General features: G+C 37.8%; 2 protein-coding genes across 2 annotated transcripts; both read right to left on the reverse strand.

Moving 5' to 3' along the window:
- Positions 1-1,797: 1,797 nt before the first annotated feature.
- LOC133728998 (alpha-glucosidase-like) lies at positions 1,798-7,113 on the reverse strand. Its single transcript, XM_062156470.1, has 5 exons — positions 6,787-7,113; positions 4,767-5,428; positions 3,846-4,076; positions 2,998-3,644; positions 1,798-2,869 (listed from the first exon to the last, which is right to left on the reverse strand). Exons 1-5 carry the CDS (start codon positions 7,023-7,025, stop codon positions 1,964-1,966), a joined length of 2,685 nt encoding a protein of 894 aa, XP_062012454.1. The 5' UTR covers positions 7,026-7,113; the 3' UTR covers positions 1,798-1,963.
- Positions 7,114-8,246: 1,133 nt separating this feature from the next.
- LOC133731191 (alpha-glucosidase-like) lies at positions 8,247-18,510 on the reverse strand. Its single transcript, XM_062158624.1, has 7 exons — positions 18,370-18,510; positions 16,893-16,990; positions 11,495-11,542; positions 10,543-11,204; positions 10,077-10,307; positions 9,256-9,902; positions 8,247-9,147 (listed from the first exon to the last, which is right to left on the reverse strand). Exons 1-7 carry the CDS (start codon positions 18,508-18,510, stop codon positions 8,335-8,337), a joined length of 2,640 nt encoding a protein of 879 aa, XP_062014608.1. The 3' UTR covers positions 8,247-8,334.
- Positions 18,511-24,115: the final 5,605 nt, after the last annotated feature.

Below are 24,115 nucleotides of genomic sequence, written 5' to 3' on the forward strand. Positions count from 1 at the left end.
GTTGGATCCCCCGAAAAGCGAATGAGGTGGCTCACCATGTCGCTGCGCTTACAGTGAGGAAGACGTGTCCTGAGGTTTGGGCTTCTTGTTGAGAATCTCTCATGATATGGAAAGATTTAGGTGTAAATGCTAATTGTTTCCCTTCACATTTTGTCAATCGTTGTAATTTATTTTTGTGATAATACTTAGGATCTAGATTATTCCATACCATAGAAGGTAGATTGATTTCCTATATATCTTGTAATATTCTGAATTGTAATTATCATCAATATACCAATTATCATTTTTTACACTTCTAGCCCTCCGTCTTCCCTGGTTCATGTTCTATCAAGAGATGGATTACATTGCCCCCCAACTGTTAATCAATCAGCTCATACACCTCTAGGTGCTCTAGGACATGCTCTCCCTGCTTGAGGGACACTACTGCGTTGGCTCTCCGACGAAGCTTCTGATGTCTCCCTTTTATTTGTGTTCTTGTTTTCCTTTCTGTCTTGCTTCTTTTTAGGCTAGTTTTTTTGTTTGTTGCATCTGTTCGTAGTTCCTCTTGTCTAGGCTCTAGTAGCTTTGACTATGAGAGCTCTGTTTCTTTTCAGTTTAGCCTTTTGGCTTTCTGATGTTGTATGGTTGGGCTGTTTTCCAGCTTTTTAATGAATATCTTTGATCCAAAAAAAAAAACAAACAAACAAACAAACATTCATGCAGCAAGAAACATTTTTGGATTGCAGTTTCAGATAATTTAGGCAGACCGATAAAGCTCTAGGCACGCTTCAGCAAAACCACCATTACAACCATAACTACCAGTCCCATGAACCCAGATGATATTGCAGTTCTGGTAGTCCCATTGTCATCTGCAGGGGTTAAAAAATGTTCTGAACGTATGTCGACAAATTGCTGACAATGGTATTGACAGTGAGCTTGACTTTATCCACAAAACCATTGAGAAGACATTCCACGTCAAAAGATCGGCTTGAATCATATTCCTCTACGATCTCTTGAGTTGGACCGACTTCTACTCCACCTCCAACGACGTCGAACTAACCGGTTCATACTGAATTGGTTCTACTCATTTTTAATCAAAACTCGATTTTGAACCTGAATACATGTAGAGCTTGACGAGGCGATGTTGTTTGATACCTTACTTGTGCCGGATAAAGGTCGGAGTCACCAAAAAACCAAGAAACTTGCCGGAATATTCTCCCCTTCGATTCTTTCTCTAGGAAGCTTCTCTCAAGAAACTGAGACCACAGACACGAAGGGGACATCGAGACAAAGCTATCCATACCGATGAGACGCCTCGATTTGGCCGGAATTTGAAAAAATCGTCGGCGAACGCGAGAACCTTTCGGGGCTCTTCCCCCCGCCATAGTCGGTCGTTTGGATCAGAGATGACCGGTCTCTGCTTTCTGTTGCCGAGACGAGTCGAAGGCGAGGTCCAAGCAACCGGCGACGGGGTGGTGCTAGAGAGAGAGAGAGAGGACACAGAGTGGCAGTGACTGTAATTCATTAATTAGGTTGAGGGCAAAATGGTCATTTTCAGTTAAATTGTGTAAGTAGGAATAAAAATCTTTTGTTGGAGTAAGTGAGATTATTTTTGTTTATTTTGATGTCTTTGGTCAAGGACCCTAATTTTAATTCTAAGCGGGCAATACTTCATTTCAAGAACTGAAATTTTCCGGTCTTTTTTTTCTTTTGTCTGTTTTTGAAAGGGCCTGTTGCAGTCTTTAATTTGGGTTTAGTCCTGCCCGGCAATAAAAGGAAGGATTGACTTGCTATAAATATACAAAAAATACGAGTAAATAAGCAAAATAAGGTGTATAAATAAAACGTTGTAGAAGTTTGCAAATTATGTCTTGCCATCTGTTCCAAAACCCCCCTTTTATTCAGAGAAAATTACAACTGATGATAAATATGTTTTGGAACCTAAAAAAAAACTTGAGCAGTTGTGTAAGCAACCGCTCTCTAGCTAGAGTGTTTTCTCCAGTATATAATTCGGCTTCAGCTCCAACTCAAACTCCTTTCCTATAGGAAGGGATACACTGGACTCTACCTTGACAAAACGCTCATAACTGTGAAAGTTGGCCTTAACATCTGTGTTTCCTTTCAACTTTGCTCCTTTAGTAATGCTCAATGTATACCCATCTGTTGCATTAACTTTGTCCAACCCAAGGACGGTAATTTTATCAATGATCCAACCTTGGCTTAATGCAAATTCTCCATTTTCGACCATTGAGCTCAAAACTAGACTTCCATTTTGTGCTAGTGCAGAACGAAACCTCACGAAACTCCACTTCCCTCCCTCTCCTCCCATTTCGACTTCCTCTCCATCATCCAAGAACACTTCTCCAGTGCTCTCTCCGCTAACACTAATGACCACCAAGAGTTCGAATGCAGTCTTCCGAGCTGCTTGTGTTGTCAAGGCCTCTCCTTGCAAGGCCAATATGTTTCCTTCATGGACATGTACATTGATATGATCAGGCGGTGCATCCAACGTAACATACTCTCCGGAGTCTACACTCACTGATCTGGAGTAGTTGAAGAGATCAAACCAGTTTCCAGCAGGAAAATATGCATTAACTGAATTTGCTCCTTCCTGCAACACAGGTGACACCATCACACATTTACCAATCAAGAACTGTGAATTGATGCCGTATGTATTGGTATCTTCAGGAAACGAGAAGAAAAGGGGCCTTGCAATGGGGGTCCCTTTTTTGTGTGCCTGATACATTGATGTGTAGAACAAGGGGAGCAACCGGTAACGGAGGCCTAGCACCTTCCTTGCTGATGCAGCGACTGAATCCCAAAGATAGAGTTCTTGGCGGATCGTAAACTTTTCTGAATGGTCTCGTGAAAACGGGTAAAAGGCCCCAAGCTACACAGACAGATAAATTAGTTAGTGATATTGGATATGCAAAACTGAAGTGCTAACATTTCAAGTTTTAGTACAATGTGGTAAAACTTTTGCGTAAGTGTTCAAACTAAAGGCTCATGCTCAGTTACCTGAATCCATCGCCGGCAGAGTTCTTCAGTAGTATTCAAAGAGAAACCACATATATCAGCTCCAACCATCGGAATTCCGAAGAGTCCAAAATTCAAAATGCCTGGAATTGTGTATGCCAAGTCACTCCATCTTGCTGCATTGTCTCCAGTCCAGTGTGCTGTGTACTTACCAGAGCTTACAAAGGTTGATCTAGCAAGTATAAATGGTCTCTTACCAGTAACATTGATCAACCCCTGGTGTGTTGCTTTAGATTCCAAGAACCCATATAGGTTATGAACATTATACTCTGTTATATTACCAAAGTGTAGAGCTGATGCCGGAACAGTCTTACTAATGATCGGACGCTGGACTCCGGAATCATTGATTTTGTAAGGTGGATCATCTAGTGTGGAATTCGGAGTGGGAGGAGATGTTATAAAATTTGATACCTCATTCATATCAAGCCAGAGACCATCAAAAGCTAGTTGGTCTTGAAATAGTTTGATCTCATTAGCCCAAAATTGTTCACTTTGTGGATGTACAAAATCAGGATAGTAAACATCACCAGGCCATACATTTCCTTGGTAAGGAATGCCATCACGTTTTATGTATATATCTGCTTCCTTCCCTCTGATGTAAGTTCCATAGCTCTCATTTATACTAATACCTGTAAAACTCGAACCATATGGCAGAGAGAGATTTAGCAATATCATCTCGTGCTACTAATGCTCTGTTGCCTTAAATCCTAATCCTAATGGTTCAGATTGAAAGGCTAATAACATATTAAAGTATTAAACTGTGTGACAAAAAAATTCACAAGCGGATGCAAGGAAAAATAAAAATGTGTTTAATGTCTAATGCAACGTACCAGGGTCCAAGATGAGCACATATTTCTGGCCATTTTGGTGAAGGGTGTTTGTGAAGTTTTGCATCTTGTCCAATGGAAAGTTGATGGGATCAAGAGTGAAATCCTTGTAAGCATCCATGTAGTCAATGTCCGTCCACATAACTTCAAGAGGGATGCTAGCATTTGCATAACCAGCAACCACCCCCTCAAGATCAGCAACATCCTTGTAACCATATCTACACTGGTGGAATCCTGGTAAAATATTGAAACAAACGGTTAGTAATTTACCCTTGGTATCAACTATCCTCAATTTCATTTAAGTAATGCTCTGAGAGATGACATGCGCTTGTCATATTACGTAAAGAGAGACCCTCATTTCATTGTCATATTACAGAGAGATCGTCATTTTATTTGTTACAATGCTTTCTCAAATAGAAACCAATGCGGGAACTTTCTCCCTAAAAAAAAAAAATTAATAATAAAAAATTGTCCAAGATCAGGAGTTTCATCCAAAATTGTGGACTATAACACATGGTTTGTCACTTTGTTGGCCAAAATTGCGTATTTTTACCAAAATCTTCCCACCCTAAATCATGATTTTTATGTACTTTTACAATTGAGATAACTCAAAAAGCTCGACTTTTTTATATGAATTTCCAAAGTCAAAAAAATCAAGAAAATTATTTTAAAATTTTTACAGCTCATCACTTGAAATAGTTCTTAAATATCATGTTTTATGATTGAAGTGACCGAGTTATAATCCGTCTACGCATCACATATTATGACACCAATGTTTCACATCATATTGTAAAAAAAATTTGGCTCGATTAGCATTACTCTTTTATTGTATACGTTATTGCTTTGTGTGACTATACAAAACTAACATGACCCCAAAATGAAATTTAAAAATTACCAAGGTAGAATTTAGAATTCACTACTTACCGAAAGACCAGTAGGGCATCGGGGCGGGTCGGCCAATGAGCTCCGTGTACTGCTCCATCACCAATTCGGGCGTCGGGCCCGAGAAGAAATACAAGTCCACAACTCCACCAATCACCTTATAAGTAACCCTGTCACCGTCGTAATTTACATCCATGCCATTACTATTCAATAGCAACACTCCATGAGTGGTTCCCGCGGTAACTTTTCCATCACCGGACGGTGACCTCACGTCCATGTAAAACGGGTGGGACCCATAGAGGTTGAGGTCGAGGTTGGCGCTGGCAATGTCGGCCGTCCAGAGTGTCAGAGTCTGATGGGTTTGGAGCTTGAAGGAGGGTTTGGTGTGTTCACCGAGGCCATAGATGGAAGATCGGGTTTCCGGGAGAGAGGAGGAAAGCTGGATGTACTGGTCCTTGAAAACGAGGATGGAGGAAGGGTTGGAGGGGTTTGGGGTGGTGTCGAATACGACGTCGTTGGAGGAACGGCGGGTGACGGTGAAGCTGAATGGGGTGGTGTTGTGGAGTGTGAAAATGAGGTCGTTTTCGGGGATGGAATGGTGCAATGTTTGTGGAGTTTGGCGTGGGAGAAGGTCTTGTGGGATTTCCCATCTTTGGTTATTCGAGTCCGTTATTCGAATTCTTAGTCTTTCTTTGGTTTCATAGCTGTTCATTATAATACATGTTGGTAAGATATTTAAATATTTAATATCTCAAAAAAGTGATATTTAATTATCTATACTATTATTAAGAGGAGAGGCTTTGTTAGTCAAAATTGAAAATTTTGACAGATTTAACCCTGAAATATTAAAAAACTTTGAGAATAAATTAAATCAGAATGATAAATAAGACAATTATAAAATAGATCTTTATTAAGAAAATTAAAAAGAAATGATTTCACAACCCCCACTTTTCTCTCCTACTATTTTCTCTTTGCACTAACTACCCGTGAATCTACTTCTTCTGCAATAACTACTCACATTTTAAAAAAATAAAAAATAAAACAAAAAGTTTTCTTACACATGCAGAGCATGTGATTGTAGACTAGTTTAACATAACGAAAGAAGAATTACTCGTCATATTATATAGCAATATAAGAGTTTATTGGTGAGTAACTTTAGTGTGAGTAATAATACTTGAAAAAGACTAGACCAAACATTATTTGACATGTAATATTAGCAGCTCATAATAATTGGTATAAGTGAATATATTTCTTGGAGCATCTCCAACAGCTTTTTTATAATTTGTATTTTCTCTATTTTTTAAACAAAAAAGGCACCTTTTTCCTCCAAACAGATATAGCACTATATCTATATCTATATCTATACTATTATTAAGAGAATAGGTTTTGTTAGCTAAAATTGAAAAATTTTGACAGATTTAAACCTGAAATATTAAAAAACTTTGAGAATAAATTAAATCACAAGGATAAATAGGACAATTATAAAATAGATTTTTATTAAGAAAATTAAAAGGAAATGATTCCGCAACCCCCACTTTTCTCTCCCACTATTTTCTCTCTGCAATAACTACCGGTGAATCTATTTCTTCTGCAATAACTACCCACTTTTTTTTTTCGTACACATGCTCTGCATGTGATTGCAGACTAGTCTATTTTAAAGAGAGTGAAGAGACAGAAAAATAAAAATTCCTATATTTACAACAAACTCTCAAAATTATAAGAAATCTTCTTTTAGAAATAAGTTTTCACACGTCTGTTAGAAATGTGAATGTTTTTAACATTTATAATGCTAAAATCCCTTCCCAGCCGCCTGCCATTACTCTAGTCTAGAATGCATTCCTATCTTATTATGAACGGCTCAGATATTTTCCCATCCTCAAGAAGATTAGTTCATATCAAGTCTCTTCCCTATTCTAAAGTGGTCAACCCCAAAAAAGAACTACTGATTAAATTTAATCCAGATGAAAAGGTGAACTTTGTGCAATCCCAGAAAGCAACTACGTACGTGAAGATGATTGAGCTAATAAAACCAAGGCTAATGGATGATTCATAGAGGCGTTACCTGGCATAAAGCTTGAGATTTGGGATGTCAGGTCCGTAGACTGAGGAACTGTTGATCAGGCCAAGATTAGCCGTCAATGTCTTCCCGGAGGAATCAGAATTGACAGACTCGACTTTGTATCCATACCCAACTGGTTCTTCTGCAACTATACAATCAAGCAGAGACAAGAAGAAGAAGAATGGTAGAAGATGACGAAACAATATTGCTTTTGGTGTATAATTTGATCTGTTTCTTTCCATAGTTGTGGAATTTCTTCTAGTTGGGATAATGTGATTGAACCCTAAAGCAAGCTTATATACTGGATTTTGGATTAGAAGGAGTTCAAGGATAATAAGATAGAAATGAGAATATATATATAGCTTTCATATGTGGTGCCACACACGTGATTCATAATTTTGAATTTTCACATAAGTCACTGCTTACCTACCACACTACCAGGACCATTCCAAGTCTAAGCTAGAACGTATATGTCAAAATATGTCTTGCCTCTTAAGGTAATCTATCATATAAAACTCGTTAATTTTAATTGGTTACCAAAAGAAGAAAGAAAAGTGATCCAAAAGGCTGTGTTCTGTTTCTGATTTACTGTAACCCAGAAATTGAGTTGCGTATATCAATCATTGGAGTGAACAGAGCCACAGAGGTGCAATGTAAGTGTAGCAAAGAGCCAAAGTGTAGGCATCAAATTTTTGCTGAAAATAATAAAGTAGCATAAGGATATATTGTGTGGATATGGGATATGCTATGCCCTGTCTCTTTTGGGATTGATCAATCTAGCTTTGGATTTTGGCTTGGAGCAATTTTATCTTTTCCCTTCAATTTTATCTTTTCTCTCCTTTAATTTTTACATTTTGAAAACTAAACTCTGCTTACTGGTACAAAGAAACTTAACCCTACTATTTCTGTTTTGAAAATGGACATAAAGGGTTTTGTTATGTTTCGTTCGGCAACCTAGTACCGATTACCGAAGGTGCAAGAAAATTTAGTAGTTCATGCAATTGTTTGGAGGAAGTCACCGATTAATGCTAATACATCCATACTTTTCAATATTCAGCACTTGGTGGTGGGTAGATCTTGGGTGGGAAAGTGCTGATCGTGGGTAGACCCTGGCCTTGCTACAGCATATATAGGTTCACCCTACAAATTATTCTTTTTGGATTGTAGCCTGTTGAAATGCATCTATTGTTATTTAGTTGTATCCCAAATTCCCAATAAATGCGTACAATAATTTGGTGAGGCCACCGTGAACTTAATGAGCTTGTGAATAGACCAGTAACAACTCACATCTCCGATGGCCAGTTGCGGTCTTTAATCTGATTTAGTCCTGCCTGGCATAAGAGGAAGGACTGACTTGCTACAAGCCTACAAATATACAAGTAAATAAGCAAAATAAGGTGTATAAACAAAAATTGTAAAAGTTGCAAATTTTCTCATGCCATTTGTTCCAAAACCTTCTTTTATTCAGGGAAAGTGCAATACAAGAGTACAACTGATCATTAATATGTTCTAGAACCTAAAAACTTGAGTGGTTTTGTAAGCATCTGCTCTCTAGCTAAAGAGTGTTTCCGCCAGTGTCTCATTCGGCTTCAGCTCCAACTCAAACTCCTTTCCTATTGGAAGGGATACACTGGACTGTGTTGCATTAACTTTGTCCAACCCAAGGACGGTAATTTTATCAATGATCCAACCTCTGCTCAAAGCGAATTCTCCATTTTCAACCTTTGAGCTTAAAACTAAACTTCCATTTTGTGCTCGTGCAGAATGAAACCTCACGAAACTCCACTTCCCTCCCTCTCCTCCCATTTCGACTTCCTCTCCATCATCCAAGAACAATTCTCCGGTACTCTCATTGCTACTACCAGTGACCACCAAAAGTTCGAATGTAGTGTTTCGGGCTGCTTGTGTTGTCAAGGCCTCTCCTTGCAAGGCCAATATGTTTCCTTCGTGGACATGCACGTTGATGTGATCAGGCGGTGCATCCAACGTAACTTTCTTTCCGGAATCAACACTCACTGATGCGTAGTTGAAGAGATCGAACCAGTTTCCAGCAGGAAAATACGCCTCAACTGAATTTGCTCCTTGCTGCAACACAGGTGACACCATTACGCCTTTACCAATCAGAAACTGTGAACTGATGTCGTATGTATTGGTATCTTCAGGAAATGAGAAGAATAAGGGCCTTGCAATTGGGGTCCCGTTCTTGTGTGCTTGATACATTGATGTGTAGAACAAGGGAAGCAACCGGTATCGCAGCCCCAGCACCTTCTTTGCTGATGCTGCCACTGATTCCCAAAGATAGAGCTCTTGCCGGATTGAATTCTTGTCTGAGTGATCTCTTGAAAACGGGTAAAAGGCCCCTAGCTACATATAGACATGGTTGTCAACGTTTCAAGTTTTAGGTAAATCAAAATAATTTGGTCTAGATTTTGTGGAAGTGTTCAAACTAAAGGCTGGTAATCAGTTAGTTACCTGAATCCAACGCCGGCAGAGTTCTTCATTAGTATCCCCAGAAAAACCACATATATCAGCTCCAACCATTGGAACTCCAAAGAGTCCAAAATTCAAAATGCCCGGAATTGAGTACGCCAAATCATTCCATTTTGCACCATTGTCTCCGGTCCAGTGTGCTGTGTACCTACCAGAGCTTACAAAAGTCGATCTCGAGAGAACAAACGGTCTTTTACCAGTCAAATTGGTCAAGGCCTTGTTTGTTGCTTTGGCTTGTAACATCCCATATAGGTTATGAACATTATACTCTGTAACATTACCAAAGTGTAGAGCTGATCCTGGAATAGTCCTACTAAGTATCGGACTGTGGCCTCCAGAATTGTTGATTTTGTAAGGTGGATCATCAAGTGTGGAATTCGGAGTGGGATTAGAAGTTTGGAAATTTGATACTTCATTCATATCAATCCAAAGGCCATCAACAGGTAGCTGGTCTAGAAATAGTTTAATCTCATTCTCCCAATATGGTTCACTTTGTGGATGTACAAAATCAGGAAAGTAAACATTGCCGGGCCAAACATTTCCCTGGTAAGGATTGCCATCACGCTTTATGAATATATCTGCTTCCTTCCCTCTAGTGTAGGCTCCATAGCTATCATTGATACTAATACCTGTAAAAGTGGAACCATGTATATGGCAAAAAGAACTTCAGTATGTAATATATATTGATCATTTGGTGTTACAAGAGTATCTTGCCCTAAACGCTAACTGTTAAAATTAATAATCTTAACAAGAGAATTTGCAAAACCTGGATCGCAAGAAAAAGGAACAATGCCACCACATACCGGGATCCAAGATGACCACGTATTTCTGACCGTTTTGGTGAAGGTTGTTGGTAAAGTTCTTTAACCTGTCTAGTGGAAAGTTGACGGGATCAAGAGTAAAATCTTTGTAAGCATCCATGTAATCAATGTCCGTCCACATCACTTCAAGAGGGATACTAGCATTTGCATAGCCAGCAACCACCCCCTCAAGATCAGAAACATTCTTGTAACCATATCTGCACTGGTGGAATCCTTCAAGAGAGAACGCAAAATCAAAGTGAAGCAATTATATATGTATGAAATAAACAAAAAAAATTATCCCCCATCAAACTTGCAGATAAAACATACCTACTAGGAGTGATTAATATTCGATTGAAAATGAATAATATTAAGAAAAAAAAGAAGAAAAGAAAAACAATGATTTGCAATGTAACCATTTGATGATTGAAATTCACACAATAAACCAAAGAAAAATTTTACAACTTACCAAAAGACCAATATGGCATCGGGGCGGGTCGACCAATGAGCTCAGTGTACTGCTCCATCACCAATTCGGGTGTCGGGCCCGAAAAGAAATACAAGTCCACAACTCCGCCAATCACATTATAAGTAACCCTGTCACCGGTGTAATTTACATCCATGCCATTGCTATTCAAAAGCAACACTCCATGAGTGGTTCCCGCGGTAACTTTTCCGTCACCGGACGGTGACCTCACGTCCATGTAGAAGGGGTGGGACCCATAGAGATTGAGGTCGGGATTCACGCTGCCAATGTCGGCGGTCCAGAGTGTCAGAGTCTGATTGGCTAGGAGCTTGAAGGTGCTCTTGGTATGCTCTCCGAGGCCGTAAAGGGAGGACCTGTTGTTAGGGAGAGAGGAGGAGAGCTGGATGTATTGGTCCTTAAAAATGAAGGTGGTGTTGGGGTCGGAGGGGTTTGGGGTGGTGTCGAAAACGGTGTCGTTAGAGGAGCGGCGGGTGATGGTGAAGCCGAACGGGGTGGTGTTGCGGAGGGTGAAAACGAGGTCGTTGTCGGTGACGGAAAAGTTCTGTGAAGTTTGGTTTTGGCGGGGGAGAATGTCTTGTGGCAGCTCCCATCTTTGTTGCGTTGAGTCCGTTATTCGAATTCTTAGACGGTCTTTAGTCTCATAGCTGTCAGTATAATATTTGAAATATTAATCATAAGTCATAACATACCATATTATATATCGATAGATAGAATGATAATGAAGAAATTTTCAATATTTTTTTTTATTACAAGATAAATATAGTAATGTTAACCATTTTCATCCATATCATTAGACAAGTGACCCAGAATGCATTAATAGACAACATTAACAATATGAATGATTTGTAATAATTGATGTAACATGTATTTCCTCTGACATGATACAGTCAGTGAACAAAATATGTCAAAAAACTATGGAAGCGTAGGTGCATACCTAACATGTAGGGTGAGATTTGAGATGTCAGGTCCATAAACTGAGGAGCTGTTGATGAGACCAAGGTTAACGGTCAATGTCTTCCCCGAGGAATCAGAATTATTCACAGACTCGACTTTATAACCATACCCAACTAACTCTTGTGCAACAAAGCAATCAAGAGAGAAGAAGACATAGAAGAAGAAGAATGGGAGAAGATGATGGAATGTGGCTTTTGGTGTGAATTTTAATCGGTTTCTTTCCATTTGATCCTGTTGGTGTATTCTGTGATGAGTTTGGATTTTGAATTGGGATGAGTTGAAGGATAATGAGATAGAAGTGGGTTTATATAGCTCTTTGACGTGGTGCCATACAGGTGATTAGCATATGTCATTGCCTAATTACCTCTGGCTCAGGTAAAACATTTTAGATAAAGTCAAATATCTTAGCCATCTCTTATAGAAGGAAGTAAACGTTGTTAATGGTATTAAACTTGTTATCAGAAGAGAAACGTTTATTTCCTGAGAAAAAAAAAGTTTATCTAAAAGCTTGATTGATTCTCTTTGGATAGACGTTGTTAATGGTATTAAACTTGTTATCAAAACGGTGTTCCTGGGAAGGAAATAAACGTTGTTAATGGTATTAAACTTGTTACAAAAATAATTTTTGGATAAACTTTTCTCTTTTGGTAACAAGTTTAATACCATTAGCTAAGTTTGCTTTTTTGTTTATGATTTTATTGCCGTTGTAATTGAATCCCAAAAATTTAGCTCTTAAAGAGTTGTGTATGTCAAATAATCGGAGTGGTAATACTTGCAGTGTAATGGTAGAAAGTGACAAGGTCTAGTCATCGACTTTGCAGGAAAAATAATAAAAGTAGCATAAGATACATATAAGAGAGATGGATATGAGATAATGCTACACTATGGTCTCATACTCTCATTTGGTTGACCGGAAGGTTACAATGAAAGAAGGAATTGTACTCACTACTCATTTTCCTATCCAGAATGGAATGGAATTGATTTAGCATTAATTCCAAGAATTGAGATTAGGAAATGATATGAAAGAATCGATTTGTTAATGATTTCTAATAATAATGTCCAATTGAAAAAATATATATATGGAAGATTAAAAGAAAAATACATGTAATATGTATATTATTTTAGAGAAATTTTAAATACACACCTCTAATCACTTAATACACATCCCTATTATTTTGTATTTCAAATTAGATTTTGTAGGTATGTTAAATGACCAAAACAGATATCTATGCATTAGAAGAATAAAAAAATAGTCATATTTTCCTTATATTATTCTATTTATGTATAAATAGTTAGATAAACACAATAAATTTCTATACATGGCCTCCCAATTTAATACAAGAATAAAGTTAGGAACTATCTAATTTAATTTTTCCTTAAATAAATTGTAATTAGATGAGGTTAGAGACCATAATATTTAGAATTTCAAAATCAATGACATTAAATATTTTTAAAACATATCGCTTTACTCCCATTTTTTAGTTAATTTCCTTTTTTGTTCTAAGAGTTATGATTAATCAATTTATTTTCTAATATAAAACATCACAGGTGAAAAAACTTTGTAATTGTTAATTTGTTTGGCCCCTCTAATGACAACTATTTAGTTCCGTCACTATGGAGAAACTACTAGTATAGTTTTGGTTGAATGTTCAACTCATAATTTTATACTTGATTAACATGGTGTTTGGTGGATGAGAGCTCAAATAACACAAAGCCTATTTTACTATTTATATGCATCTATTTAAAGGGAACAATAATAAATCTTTATGGATTTCTCAATAACTAACACAAGTAATCAATATGGTAATTTACAAAATGTCAATCTACTAGAATATACAAATCATATTAAATAGTAACCTTAATATATATAGTCAAAAAGTAGGATATTTCATGATTTTTGAGATTAAGGGTATTTTAGGTACTTTGGGTTGTGTATTTAGTAAATTATTAGAATGAGAAACTAAATGGGTGGTGTATTAAGTATGGAGTGTGTATTAAGTAATTAGGGGTGTGTATTTAAAACTTCTCATTATTTTATACATATATATGATCAAGATCAAATGATTTGTGAAAAATAATATATCTTTTAAACATCTCTCTCTCTCTCTCTCAAAACCCGAACTCGGCGGCGGCCCTGGCATCTCGGCTGGCCTTGACCTCGCCGACGCCACACGGTTTTGCTGCCGGACGGGGACTAAATGCGACTGTTCAAGTATTCCCTTAAGAATGGTGTTGCTCAAGCTTCTGGCAGACGGTGTTTGACTTCGGGTTTTGGGGCGACATCTCTGGGAGATGGCAGATCTCGTTTTGATTATGGCTTAGATTGACAACGTGGCTCAAAATCGGGTGGAGTGAATCAGATTTGCAGAAAACGAGCCGGGTTTGTGGTGGCGTTGCTTGTGGCGGCGAGGTTCATCGTGATTTGGGTCGTGGCGGTGGAGTTTCGTCATGATTTGGGTCGTGGCGGTCTTGGCTCGGGGTTGCGAAGTCATGGAGGAGCTGCCGGAGCAGTCACGGTGGCGGAGGGGCGCTGGGATCGTTTGGTGGTCTGGAGGTGGAGGTTGTATCTGGGCCAAGCCGGGCCTGCTGGTCCTTGATTATGCCTTCTCTTGGGCTAGCTTGGACTGCACAACATTGGGCTGGGGCTTACCTTGGGCCCTAGGTCCATAAAAATTCTCTTTGTTTTAGGGGTACTATGTTAGTAGTTTACTTTCAATAATTCCCTAAGTGTTTAGGGATCTATGCACTTTATGTGTCTATAGTGCCTTTGGAATAGTACTGAAGGAGGATTTACGCTAGTCTGTACAAATTTGATGTATAATGAGTGGACCTATTTCTATGTACCACCGTGGGTACTACCACACCTTCTTGATCTGTCTGAAGCAGTTTCAATTGGGCCTGGGCTTTTGACATGTATGTTTTGACATGTTTGACTTTGAATTCAGTCCGAGTTGGATCCTTGTTTGGGACATTTTGAATAAATTAGGACGGACTACGATCTTAAATGCTAACATTGTCTTCTTGGTTACTGCTTGTAGTTAACATTAGGGTAATTACATCTAGCTAGGCTACTTTAGGGTGTCCTTACATGGCTCAAATTTGACGTATCCCGCAGAAGGTAGGTTATGATATATATATATATTTTATCAAGAAAATGAACTTCTTACAATGATTTTGAGGCAACAACCTGCCAGGAACTACCAAGGGCTAGATTGACCACACTAGACTCCACCCTGAAAATCTATACTGACTAACTCAAGGAGCCATAAAGGCCCCGACTCCAAGCAAAGTAAAGGAAAACTAACTTTTAAGGCCTCTTTTGCCAAACGGTGAGCAATCTTGTTATCTACTTTTTTCATTTAATGGATCAGCATGCCTCACTATGAAAGAAAAATTAAGTTTATTCAAAAAATTAGAAAAGATTAAGTTTAATTGTCTTCCTTTACAAGGAATATATTATTTATTTCCTAATTATTGTTTCTAGCTCTATTAGTTTTAGTCCAAGACAATTCCTAATATAAGGCTTCATTTGGTTCAAAGAATTGGAGCCTCATTTCAAAAAGAATTGGAGCCTTAGGAAAGGAAACTCAATCCTTTCTTGTATTTGGAATCTAAAAAGAAAGGTAACACCACTACTAGAATTTTGTTCATTTACATCAGTCCAAAACCGATATAAAACTAAATTCTGACCGATCTCTTAGTGGCTGATGTAAAAGATGCAGACATCAGTATAAGCGCGTTTTTAACCGATGTCCCAGACAACGACCAACATCGATTCTAAAACACAAATCGATGTATAATCGTTATAATCATCATAATCTTATATGTTAACTATATTTAATTCTTCATATTTTCACATTTTATGCTTAATAAAGTATATCTCAAACAATATCTAAGTGAACATTTAAATCGATTACAATTTCAGAAATGATGTCTAATACTCTCGTAGACATCAGTCTCCAAAATTTTTTGCTTGTTCGTGTCCATTTTTACGTGCATCTTGCCGCCTTATTCTCCTGAGAACGATGTATGTGCCTTTAGGCAACATCGGTTAATCTATTAAGAATGATGTTTTATGTTACTAGGAACATCGCTTTTCGTTGGTTGAAACGATGTCTAGTAGTTTTGTAGACATCATTTCTATTTTTCAAAACCGATGTCCTGTATTTCATGGTAAATCGGTTTACTTTATAACAACTGATTTGTACGTTGACATTAGATAACGGTCTGGTATTTAGATATCGACATGCATTGGTTTTGTGTACATCGATTTTGGGGTGACATTTTGATATGTTGATACTCATGAGACATCAGTCCAGTTTTAGGTACTGATTTCTAATCTCTGAATTGACATCATTTTGTTTGTCATTATTGTTTTGTTCCCCATTTATATACATCAGTTCATATATATAAGAATGATGTGCAAATAATCATCTAGCTGGTGGTGGTGGGAAAAGATTTAGAAATACATTTCTCATCATTCAAAAATTAGGGCTTTCCATTAATTTTCTTATCTTCATTCATGATTCTACATAATTCACAAAATAAAACCCCAAAACCTACAAAGGCTAGCCTATAAACATATTAGCAACCAACTACAAAAGTTCAACACCAAACTTTGCTTCAAAGCAAAAACTAGTCTTACTCAAAATCATGTTGGTAGCCAAACTCTGTATATAATCAGTCACTTCAATACGTACAAAGTCTGGTCTTTGACAATTATATGTAGATGCCGGATCAACAAAGCAATGGTGTACATGCACTTTCTAAAAGCAGGGAAAATGGTTACTCCCATACCCTATGGTCTTGTTTGATTCACGGAATTGAAGCATGTGCGTGGAAATGAAACTTAATCATTTCTTGTGTTTGGGATGCAAAAAGATGGAAAAAGTTTCTTGAATGAATGGAAAATAAGGGGGAAAATGGTTCCTTCCATACCACAAGTCTACAAAGGATTCATTTTCTCCCCTTATTTCCTTACATTTATCGCTCATATCATATTATTTTATTGCATATTGTACATGTTTGTAATTATTAACAACTTTCCTAATAACTTTATTTATGTTACCAAACATCGGAATGAAAAGTTCACAGAAAATTAAGTTAATTTCTCATTTCATGGGAAAGACAATAGAATTAGTTTTCTTTACGCGAACCAAATGAAGCCTAAGGGATTCATTTTTTCCTTCTTTCCTTACATTTATTACTCAGTTTTTATTATTTTATTATATTAATTACAGACTTTTAAACAACTTTTTTGACAACTTTCCTTCTGTTACCAGATACCAAAAATGAAAATTCGTGGGAAAGACAAAAAAAAATTACTTTTTTTTTTCTATATATGAACCAAAGGAGGCCTAAATGCATTAAACCCATACCTTTTTCTTATTCTTCGAGTGCGTATGTGCCTTGGTAGATAGGGCTGGGTTACGTTCGGTACCGGAGCTGCAGGCCCAAAACCAGCTACCGTACCGGACTAGTTTGGTACACAAAATCTTCTCCCATTACCGGCCACAGAAGTCGGTATACCAACATATCGGTATACCGAGAGGCTCGGTTGGTATCGGTTGGTTGGGCCTCCAACCGAGTTTCTAACAAGAAGAATCACCGAATCTAAAACCCAGAAATTGATCTTGAAGAACCACCAAATCCAAAACCCAGAAATTGAGCTTGAAGAATCACCAAGCTTCGAGGTTGAAGAATCACCAAGCTTGAACCCAGAAATCGAACCCAGAGTCATGGGAGAGCCAGAGAGCTGGAGGAGTGGAAGTCCAGTTTAGCCAGAGGTACTGAAATCCCATCATGGCCGGAGAGAGGCTGAGAATCGAGGGCCCGTGCCAGAGAAAGAGAGAGAGAGAGAGAGAGACGACGTTTCTTTGAAGAGTTTGAGAGGCTCAGAGAAGAGGAGAAGAAGAAGAGAGAGTCCAGAAAGAAGAAAGAAGAAAGAGGAGAGAAGAAGAAGAAAGAGTCCAGAAAGAAGAAGAGAAGAATAAAAAACTAGAAGAAAGTAGAAAGAGAAAGAAGTGAGCGTCCGGAAAGAAGAAGAGAAGAATAAAAAACTAGAAGAAAGAAGAAAGAGAAAGAAGTGAGCGTCCGGAAAGAAGAAGAGAAGAATAAAAAACTAGAAGAAAGAGGAAAGAGAAGAGAGAAAAAGAATAAAAAACTAGAAGAAAGAGGAAAGAGAAGAGAGAAGAAGAAGTGAGCGTCAGAAAGCAGAAGAGAGAAGAATAAAAAACTAGAAGAAAGAAGAAAGAGAAGAGAGGGTCCAGAAAGAAGAAGAGAGAAGAATAAAAAATTAAAAAAATATGAGTAATTAATTAATTATACATGAGTTCGGTACGGTACGGTATACCATGTATATACAAAAATTGAAACCAGTACCGTACCGTGTATGTGGAGTCGGTACGGTTGTACCGTACCAAGAGTTCGGTTACCGACAGTGTCGGTTACCAACTTCTTTGGTTCGGCTCGGATTCGGTTGGTTGGTTTGTCTCGGTTGAAAATGTCAGCCCTATTGGTAGATATGCTGATTGTTTAATTTCATTAGGTGTGACTCTTGTCAAATCTTGTTTTTAGTTTCTTACGATGAAGTTGCCTTGTCATAAACCTTTTGCAAGAGATCATAAGGTCTTAGTTCTCTCTTCTTACTATCAATTAATTTTAGAAGGCATGCATAATCAGCAAAATCATACATGACGATTTACCCACGTTGGGCTTACAAAAAAATCATTACATAAACGATTCCACCTTTTCATAAAACAATTAAGCACATATAAAAAAGTTCTAGTTCATCCATGAAAAATCAAGAGGCACAGATGAAGAGAACGCCACTAGCATCATATCTCAAGCATTAACTAAGGGAGGTGCATTTTTCAAAAGCAAAAGGTCACCACCCTCGGCTATTTCCTCCATAGCATTATTCGTCATTACTCCTACCTCGACTGCATCCTCAATCGCCATTGCAACTTCAACCATAGTCAACTCCTCATTCACCATGACTTCCCCAGTCACTTTAGGAAACCTAGTCTTCCTAAGCTTAGGCCCCTAAGTCTTGTATTTTTTCTTACTGCCTTTTGGTCTACCCCGCTTCTTAATTGGAGAGATACGAATTACTCCATTCACATTTGGCAAATCAAAGTCATCATCAACCACCAATGGCGTGTCACTCTGCATGATATCTAGCTTAGTTCTTTTCCTGGCTTTGATAAGCTTCAATAGAGGCTCTTGCCTCACACCTAGAATACTTGGAACAGGTTCCACAAGTTTCATAGCTTGTGTAGTTGATTCCTCTACAGAGGGTTCCCAACTTGGGATGGCTTGTAGGTCAGATAACGAGTACCGTACCATTTTGAATAATAAAGTCAGAGCAGGAGAAGCAGCATCACCTATACTTGGAATATGTTAGGACCTCAGGGATCCAAGCCCAGAAACGACATCGTTGCAAAAAGGAAAGAAAGGAAAACTAAGAGAAACAAATGAAATAAATTGATTCAATAATTCTTTGATGATTGCCTTCAAGTACATCTCAGTAGCTATATAAGATGGTCATAAAGTCTAATAAGCCAACAATTTATACAATATGGCCCCTAAAACATGTAAGAGTTTGACCTATAAGACAAACGGATCCTAATAATTCCGCCCCCTTAACTCAAGGCATGTCCTCATGCCGTGTAAACTCTCTGCGGAAGTAGTGAGAGAAGTTCCAAGAGAAAAATCAACTTTGCTGATCAGCTGGAAAGCCATCGTATTGTCAAAATTAGCCCCCAATTTGTTATACAAGAAGCAACCATAAATGGAGATAGTAGAGACAAACTCAAGGTAGAAGATGAACAATGTGATACCCCATTGCAGAAGGCCAGAAGATGATGAAAGGAGCCTTGAACCAGTCTATTCTTATACGGAACCCATGATACCATGACATCTTTTATCTTGAAAATAACATCATGCGCCCCAGCTCTATACATTGTACCAACAGAACTCGATCGCTAAACCAAGAACAAGTCTAGCAATACCACAGAAATCTTCTAGAGAGTCATTGCAGTTCTCATTTGACAGCTCCGCACTTGTACTTGTTATCTGCTAGGTGGCCAAAAGTAGAGAAACTATCCAAATTATCAGGAGCCACATAAATGATCTCACTTATCACATATAATAATGTCTTAATTATGTCACCAAGCAAGTCCCTTTCCGATGTCTTAATTATGGCACCATCTTGATAGTGCTCAAAGTTTTGGACCACCATTTCTAAATATTTGTAAACTTCAAGCATGTACCTTGCAAAAACAGAGCCATTTGAATAGGCAAGTGTGTCCAGACTTGAACAATTGATTTTTCTATAGCTATAGGATTGAACAGTAGCTATAGGATTTGCCATAAGACTTACTTCTGCGGATTGGTTTTTAAACATCTGGATCTTGGACTGAGACATATTGGCTTCACCTTCAACAGGCATACTTGTAATCATTGGGTTGCCGCTGCTGACATCCAATCCAAGGCTAGCTTCCCAATCATGCATATCAGAACAGACAACAGTGCCTCCATTTAAATGACAGGAAAATGTTCAAATTCTCATTGAAAATAGCTTGTTTGACAACATTTTCCTTATCACCAAACCCATCACTATGCTCCTTAACATCAAATTCGCCACATCCTTTGGCACAGACACCCAACATACTTGACAAAGAATCTGCACACTCTGTTTGTCCCATCAAAGAATACACACCACACATAATGCATGCAAAATTTTGTGTAATAAATTTATTGACCGCATCATTTAAAGCACCAGAAACGATGGACACAGCATGATAAGGGAGTATGAGCTGCTAATAAAATTCCTCAGAGTTCACATGATATGCACAAAGTGGTTGTTCAATTGTAGCAACCAGATATTTGTAATCAAACATCATTTTCACAATTTTGTCCATTTTCCCCAACTTATCAGTAAGAGGCAAACTCATTTCTCTAATTTATTCTCAAGAGGTAAGCAAAGAGTATTACCATTCAACAAGGCATTCAAAGTAGTTACAATACCAACATTGCCTTGTCGAAGAACCTCCACTCCCAACCTATACCAGTAATCTTGTTCATCAATTGCTGTAGCAAATTCAACAACAATTTGAACATTTCCACTCCCTAATGCCAGATTTAATTGAGTTTTTTTTCATCTTTCACAAAATGGAGAGCAACTTTGGGGAACCCCTTTTGTTGCATATAAACTATCATCGCCTGCCCACAGAGATGTGAGTTTCTTATCATGATCATAACATTGTCATATTTCTTCTGCAACTGGGCCTATTTCTGACGGGTTATGGTGGTGGTATATCTGGCGAGTATTATTGCGATGCGTCTTATCATCTTCAAGGTAACTTTTATACCCAAGCTCATAGAGTGACAAACTTCACACAACCAAACCTTTACCCACCACCACAACAGAACCCTTCTGCAACCATCATTAATGGCCACTTACTCCCTCATTAATTTCCATCAGTCCCTACTTACCAGTCACCTCATTCTAACCCAAATCCCTGGATCTATCCTCTGATTTCACAAAGCCATCCCTATGAACCATCAGTTACCAGTGTTCATTCTCAGTTCATCTTCACCAAAACTATGACTACACCACCTATTTACCATTTTGATCCTTCCCCTCCCGCTTGTGAGCAACCACATACAATTTCATGTCCAAATCCATTCTGTCCCATACCTGAGTACGGCCCTTCACGACTTTCTCTTCAAAATGACTGGATACATAATTGGGAGGTCCCAATTGTTGATTCTGGCGGCTACTCTTTCACACCAGAGCCTATGGTCAAGCTTAAGGGGGCTGAGAAACCACATACACCACCACAAGGTTCCGACGAATTGCAAGTTCACAAACTTCAATATTCTTCAATGATCGTCTTCCAATACATCTCAGTAGCTATATAAGATGGTCATAAAGTCTAATAAACCCACAATATAATATGGCCCATAAAACATGTAAGAGTTTAGTGAAGGAATTGTGTCCTAAAACAATCATTTTGATGTAATTATTATTGTAATTATTATTATTCAAAAGGGCAAGTTTATTGTTCATTGCTTATATTTAATATTTGATTGAACAAGGTCCAAGGAATATGAGTTAAAGAGAAAGTAATCTAAAGAGTTAGATGTGTGAGACCTTTACTCTTTCACACTCTTATCCTAAAAGGTTCCTAGTCATAGGATTATCACTTGGACATTGATAATCCGGAAAGACTAGCACATACTATGTATGCTCAATATGGAGGATGATATGTCTCTTGTCATTTGTGTAGAGACACTAATACAAGTATGTGGGTGCTCTTAACTTAAAGAGTACACTGAACGCGATCGTTAGAGTTCTTGTATGGAGTCTTACTTACATGTCAAACTTGAACTCTAAATTGCAATAATACAAATTAGTCCTTTGACCTGAGACACCATAGTTGTCTTATGAGTGAATGGATTATCTCTTGATGATGCAATAACATTGTGTCCCTTAATGGATATAATAGATGCATTCATTGGTATAATCAATTCGGTCATGGAGACATGTGAGTGTACAATAAGGAATCTCTATCCTTAAGTAAATAAGGTGTATGTTCAAAGATGTGATTCAATGAGTCTTTGGCCAAAGCATTGAATGGGATTAAAAAGGAGTTTTTAATCACATTCTAAGAATCACATAAGAATGAAAATCACATTAGGGGATTGACATATCAATTCCATACCCCGATGATGTGATTTAGAACATAGTGTTAGAGAAGGACCGTATTGTATTGTAATTCCAATTGAATAGGTTTTTTGTCATTCTACATTAACTAGGGTAGTCATGATATGTTGCAAGACGTCACTCATGACTTGTGAAGTCCCCGAGGATTAATAAACATTTATAATCCTAATAACAAGGGAGAATCAAAAATGGAGTTTTTGATTCGTAAACAAAATAGAATGGTTTCTATAAACTTCACTGCCTTGTTAATTAGAACCTAAGAGATCGCACACCATATAAGTGGATCCTTGAGATTGTATATGAAGAAGATTAAACAAGAGTTGGTTATGACCAAATAATTAATTAGATTTATTATTTGGACATAATTAGGTTTTTCGGGTAAAACCGAACCTATTGGGCCTAAACGATTGTCGGGCTTTTCGTGTGGACTTGGGCTTCACTAAATGAGATTTAAATGAAAGCCCAAGACACATTTTTAGTGCCCAATAACAAGTATGGACCAGCCAAAATATTGGCTTTATGAAAGTCAATATTTTCTTTTAGTAATTGGAGTTATTTCCTATTATATAAAAGTGAAAGCATGGACAAAGAGAATAAGTGTGTCTCCACACTATTATTTTCAGATTTGAGATTAGAGAGAGAGAAAGAGAGTTCTCTCTTGGTCCATTTTTCAGAAATTAAAGGAAAGAACAACACTTGCATAATTTCTTCTTTTCTTTCATCTTTCTTCATCTCTTGATTCACTTGGTGAAGTTCCTTAGAGGCCATATATTTTTGTGGCTCTACTTGTTACATCAAGGAGAATATTACAAGCACAAGGAGTACAAGAAGGAGCTCTTAATTCAAGGTGCTTCAAGGTGGAGGAAACACACACAAGGAGAGATCAAGGAGAGGAACTTTGGTGGTTCACTTGGATCGGATTAAAATCACGCTCCAAGGGTGAGTAGAACATAAACTCCCTCTTTGTTCTTCCTTACTATGCATGCTATGTTTATATACATATCACAATAAGCCAAGATCATGGGTTAAAGGAATGGATTTTATGTTTAGTTAGTAGTTTAATGGTTAAACTAATTCCGCACTAATTAAAAAGTTTTGAAATTCATCCATTCCTTCATTTAGCCCATAAGACAAACGGATCCTAACAGAATAATACCCATAGTTATTGAGAGAGTCTCCGCCCTAGAGTTAGGGTTTGCATTTGGGTGCAGTTCTAGACCCGTTCGGATATGGACAACCCCGACCTGCTTCAATTTCCACTTCGACATCCCCACTGCCAGAGAAGTCACTGGCTCCAGAGTCATCAACCCAACCTGTCGTCTTCCCTACAACATCTCCAGTACCCTAAGAGTTGTTGTAACCCTGGCAAGCAGTGAAACCCAAGAAGGCTCTGAAACCCTAGGGCTACTAGAAAGTAGAAACCCTAGGAGCTTTGAGAAGAGCAGTGAACCATGGAGAGACTCCGGTTCCATCATGCTTAAATCTTGATTCTTCATGTGATTTTGAATTACATGCTTATATTTTCATAACAATATGATCTCTCATGAAAAATAAAATATAAGAAATCTAAATCTTATATAAATCATATAATTTCAATCAATTTAAGTCGGATTGTCTCATTTACTCTTGTATCTAATTTATTTTTATTTTGTTCTTCTTATCGTATGTAGTCCAAAAATATGATGGTAAGTATGAATCTTCGAAGCTAAGCTAGGATTATCTTGGATGAAAAAAGGATCCATTACTATATTGGAAGGGCGACCAGATTATCCCAATAAATTTAATTAAGGAAGGGCAATCCAGTCAAAGGCCGAACTCATAACGGCTAGTTGGAAATTTTGCCGTTGTTGGCACGTGCGAACCGGAAAC

The sequence above is a fragment of the Rosa rugosa genome, chromosome 2 (genome assembly GCF_958449725.1).
Source record: "Rosa rugosa chromosome 2, drRosRugo1.1, whole genome shotgun sequence".
Lineage (NCBI taxonomy): Eukaryota > Viridiplantae > Streptophyta > Magnoliopsida > Rosales > Rosaceae > Rosa > Rosa rugosa.